The 4454-nt window shown below is 32.2% G+C and overlaps 1 protein-coding gene across 1 annotated transcript; it reads right to left on the bottom strand.

Moving 5' to 3' along the window:
• Positions 1–1822: 1822 nt before the first annotated feature.
• LOC107853611 lies at positions 1823–3706 on the bottom strand. The gene is made up of 2 exons (XM_016698589.2): positions 2632–3706; positions 1823–2544 (listed from the first exon to the last, which is right to left on the bottom strand). The coding sequence occupies exons 1-2, from the start codon at positions 3562–3564 to the stop codon at positions 2122–2124; spliced, it is 1356 nt and encodes a 451-aa protein (XP_016554075.2). The 5' UTR covers positions 3565–3706; the 3' UTR covers positions 1823–2121.
• Positions 3707–4454: the final 748 nt, after the last annotated feature.

Here is a 4454-nt window from a genome sequence, read left to right as displayed (position 1 = left end):
GTAGATGATTAACAAAGATAGTCGTTAGTCTGATATGATTGAGACGTTTTTAAACTTTTAAAGTTATAGTTTATTTATATGAATATATGTAAATCGAAATAAAATAAAGTAGGGTTATCGAATTACCATATCATAAAATATCGAAACAGAATTTAAAAATACCGAATCATACCGAACTAATTTAATATGATAATGATATTATTCTTTTAGATATCAAAAATTAAAATTACCGTACCAAAATTTAAAATATCCTACCATACCATATCATGTCCACCCTGTATCCCTGACAATCAAATAGAACGTCAAAATAGAGTTTGTAGTTTTTGCATTTATAAATTAAAGTGACTTTTTTCCATCAATTAGGTACAAATTGCTACCTTGCCAGTTGCCTCGTGTATAAAGGAGGGCGAGGGGATTTCTTAGTCTTAGGTTCTGGTCAAGCCACTCGCTTTTAGACTCTATTACTTTTTATTTAGGGATCGTTTGATAGAGTGTATAAAATTCATGTTAAATAAAGTGTATTAGTAATATTTATATTATTAATATAAATATTAATAATGCTTACACATATATTATTTTTTATACAATATTTGGTTTGATGTATTAAAGATAATATATATTTATTTAATTTTTATAAAAGGATGTTTTTTTTTACTAAATTGCCCTTCATTCAACGCTTTTTTGTACACTTTTTCAATGAATACAAGCAGCAAAGCTCGAACAAATGGTGCAACATAATTTTCTGCAGAAGTTTCCTTCAAACTTTCCTTTCGGACCAACTGAAGATGTATCTATTTGGGAGGAGGAACCAAGTAGAAGATAACTGGAAGGTGCAATCACAAGGAAAGAAATAGATGAGGGCCCCAAATTTGCAGTGGTAGTGTGAAACTGAATTGCACCGCCACAACTAGACCTTGCAGTTGCAGATTGTTCTCCTCCTACTTCGGCAGCACTAAGGCTCTCCTAAATTGTCGTTGACAATGGCGAAACCTTGACCGGTGATTTTGGAACCAATAGAAGATGTTTGCATCTCCATCTGTGCCAAATTGCTTTAGGATTTTCCTGATTCCAACTGTCTCATCTTTTGGTGGATTTACCATCCGGAGATAAAATGCTTTGAGGCTTTTCATCCGGTACCAAATTTATTGCAAAAAATGAAAATAATTTCTTCTCGGATGAACCCATCTCATACTAGTTCATCAATCAACATCTTCTTTTTCATGGCAGAATACAAAGAGAGTAATTTTTAATATGGTGGGAAAAGAATAGGAAATGTGATATGATGGGAAAAGAAGGGGGGTGGGGGGGTGGGGGGAGGAAATAATTTAAGGGTAATGATGTCATTTAATAAATTAACATATGTGTTGCATTACTAATACATGAAAAATAATAACATACACTTCAATACACAATAAAGTGTATAATTAGTGCAAGTATTAATTATGCATAGTTAAAAATATGATACCAAACAAGGTATTACTAATGCATAAAAACTAATGCATGCATTATATTTTTAATACACTCTACCAAACGGCCCCTTAGTGTATGATATTTGTATTGAATTATTTGATTAATTTGATTTTGAGATACACAAGATCAATTAAAGGCGAAAGTGCTTTCTAGTAAGTTTTTTTTTTTAATTCTAAGACTCAAATTCAATGCCTTTAATGAAATTACACTAATTAAACTATTGTTGTTAACTTTATCTTCTGTAATTGACACTTAAAACACACATAATTATTTTTCAAAATTTTAGTTAAAAATATCTAATAGAAACACATGCCCAACTAAAACATATCATCAATCAAATGTCCGAATAAAATTTGCTAACAAGTCTAAAAGACCATCAATTTATCCAATCTAAAATCAATTACAAAAAAAAATTATCAAATAATAAATAAAATAAACCACAGCAATTAAACATTCCTACATTACTGTTCATTCATTTTCCAATTTGGTATTTTGTTGAATAGTAGTAACAATTTCATCGTCCAAACAACCTTCTGATGGAAACGCAAGATAAATGCTATGTACAATAGACTCTTATATTTCGGCCTTTTTTCGAATCCAGTACATAACGAAAGCTTTAGTGCGCCGGACGACCGTTTAGTAGTAACAATTTCAAGGTGAAGAACCCCACAAAACCTCAGCAACAATAGTAGCAGCTTCAGCATCAGTATCACAAGCCTCTCTAATCTTTTTCAATATTTCTTGTTTAAATCCCCTTTTCTCTCTTTGCCTTAATCCTTCTCCTACTTCCAATTGCACTCCAAATCTTGCTACACAACTTGCAAATGGATGTCTCTCCAAATATCTCTTTTCTCCATACCCTCTTTTCTTTTTCTTCATCTTGTTGTTCCCTTTGTCTTCCTCTTCGACTTCGGCTTCTTTCAGTTGTGCTTTTCCCAAATCAATCAAATCACCACCCAATTCACTCCTTTGTAATTGCACTAACTTCTTTATCAACTCACAATTCAACATTGATTCTATAGCTTCTTTCCTCCCAAAATACGCGATTTCAAGAATGCAATCCATCGCCATTACCTTCAGTGACGAAATCTAAAATTTTATAAGGGTACACAAAATTTAATATATACACAAAATTTGACGAAGGATGTTTAACTGATTTACCTTTAGCGCCAAATCATCTGAATTTAAATAAGAAATCACCTTCGAAATCCCACCAACGGATTCGATTACATCAACAAGGGGACTTCTAATTGCTCTTATAAGCGAAATTAGAACTTCTAGTGAACACAATGAATCCACTGAAACTAAAGATTTTATTGTTTGACCCATCAAAACTTGTCCTACGAAAACGTCTTTGTTGAATAATACAACTTCCTTTAGAGCGTACCCTGCTTTTTCTCGCACCCTTTGTGACACATTACAATTGCAGAGCAGGAATTCAAGCTCGGAAAATATGTTGGATTTTAATAAGAGGTCTTGCAGGTTTATGTTGAAGCCTTGACTCAGTCTGTCGTGGAAAAGACTAAGTTTCTCAATAATATCCTCTTCCTCGTATGATGACGAACTTGATCCTGACGACTCCAGCAAATTCGTCGAACGGATTTGCTGGAGCTGAGAAGTGTGATTCATTTCTTCTTCATATTGCGATGAACTTGAACCTGCAGACTCCAGCAAGTCCGTTCTGGAACGGATTTGCTGGAGCTGAGAAGTGAGATTCATGATCGATTCCCGGTCAATCCAATCTTGGATTTCCGACTCGATTATCTCAGCAACTCGTGTGATTTCATGACTCTTAACACGACGAGTGAGAAATGATTTGATCCTACCATGGTTGACTTTTGATTTATGTAACGAAGAAATGAGGATTTTGAGATCGGAGATATGGTGAGAGAGGTTCGAGAGGTTAGGGTCTGAGGAGAGTAGAGAGTCGGATTCTGTGTCGAGGTCAAGTAATGCTTTGATTGCAGATGAAGAAGATGAGTCGGATTCAGTTGTATTATCAGCTTCTTGTGGATTGGTTTGTAGTTGTTGTGAAGCTTGTTTTAGTGCTTTGAGGATTTTTAATATTTGTTTTGTTTCTTCTTCATCCTCCATTGATGTTTTTATTCTCTAAAGTTTAGAGAAGAGAAACAGAAATGGAGGTGTTTGAGAGATTTTGATTAGATGGAAGGTTTGAGAGGTGAAAATGGAGACAAATGGAAGAGGGGTAGAGAGTATGTTTTAATATATTTGTGGTTTCCACTTGAAATAGAGTTTGAGCTATAAAATAATTATAATTGTGTATAATAAATTTTTATGATTCGATAGAAAGTAAAAAATATATTTAATTTTGTATTTTTGAATTTGATCTTGTAAGTTTAAAAATGCTAAGTCAAAAGTTAAAAAAAATAAAAATTAATAAATTAAAAAAATAAAATTAAAATGAATAGAGTAATATTAATCAATTGATTAAAGTAACTTGTAATGAGTTAATGAGAATTTTTAGTCCAAAAAATGAACAACAAAGTAAAAAAGATAATGAAAATCAATGGTTTGACTGAAGCGGGAAAATGCCGGTTAGGGATTGGGGTTGGTCCACTATATTTGTCAAAATAACCTAATCTTTTTAATTACAAAAGAAGATTTAGGTATATCTACATGAAAATTTTAACATGGGGGTGGCACAACTATAACTAATTGTGTGAGGAATTTTTTAATTGGTAATATAATGTCCTGTGGGACCCACCATATTTTTTCCTTTGTTTTTTAATTGTCTTTCATTGTTTTTCTTCCCTCCTCATCCCTCTTCTCTTTCTTTTTTTTCCCACATTTTCTAGAGTTATCAATTTTATTACTTCCTTAATTTTGTTTATTTGGTTGGTAGAAAATAAACTTCTATTTATTTCTTTATTTTAACAAGTAAATATATAAATAATATTTTTAATACTACTATCGTAATCAAATAACTACATAAGCTTTTAACAGCTAAAGTTTTCAATATCAAA

Source organism: Capsicum annuum, chromosome 7 (assembly GCF_002878395.1).
Source record: "Capsicum annuum cultivar UCD-10X-F1 chromosome 7, UCD10Xv1.1, whole genome shotgun sequence".
In the NCBI taxonomy this organism is placed as follows: Eukaryota; Viridiplantae; Streptophyta; class Magnoliopsida; order Solanales; family Solanaceae; genus Capsicum; species Capsicum annuum.
The sequence above is the reverse complement of the archived record's forward strand: the minus strand, read 5'-3'. Positions and strand labels throughout refer to the sequence as shown.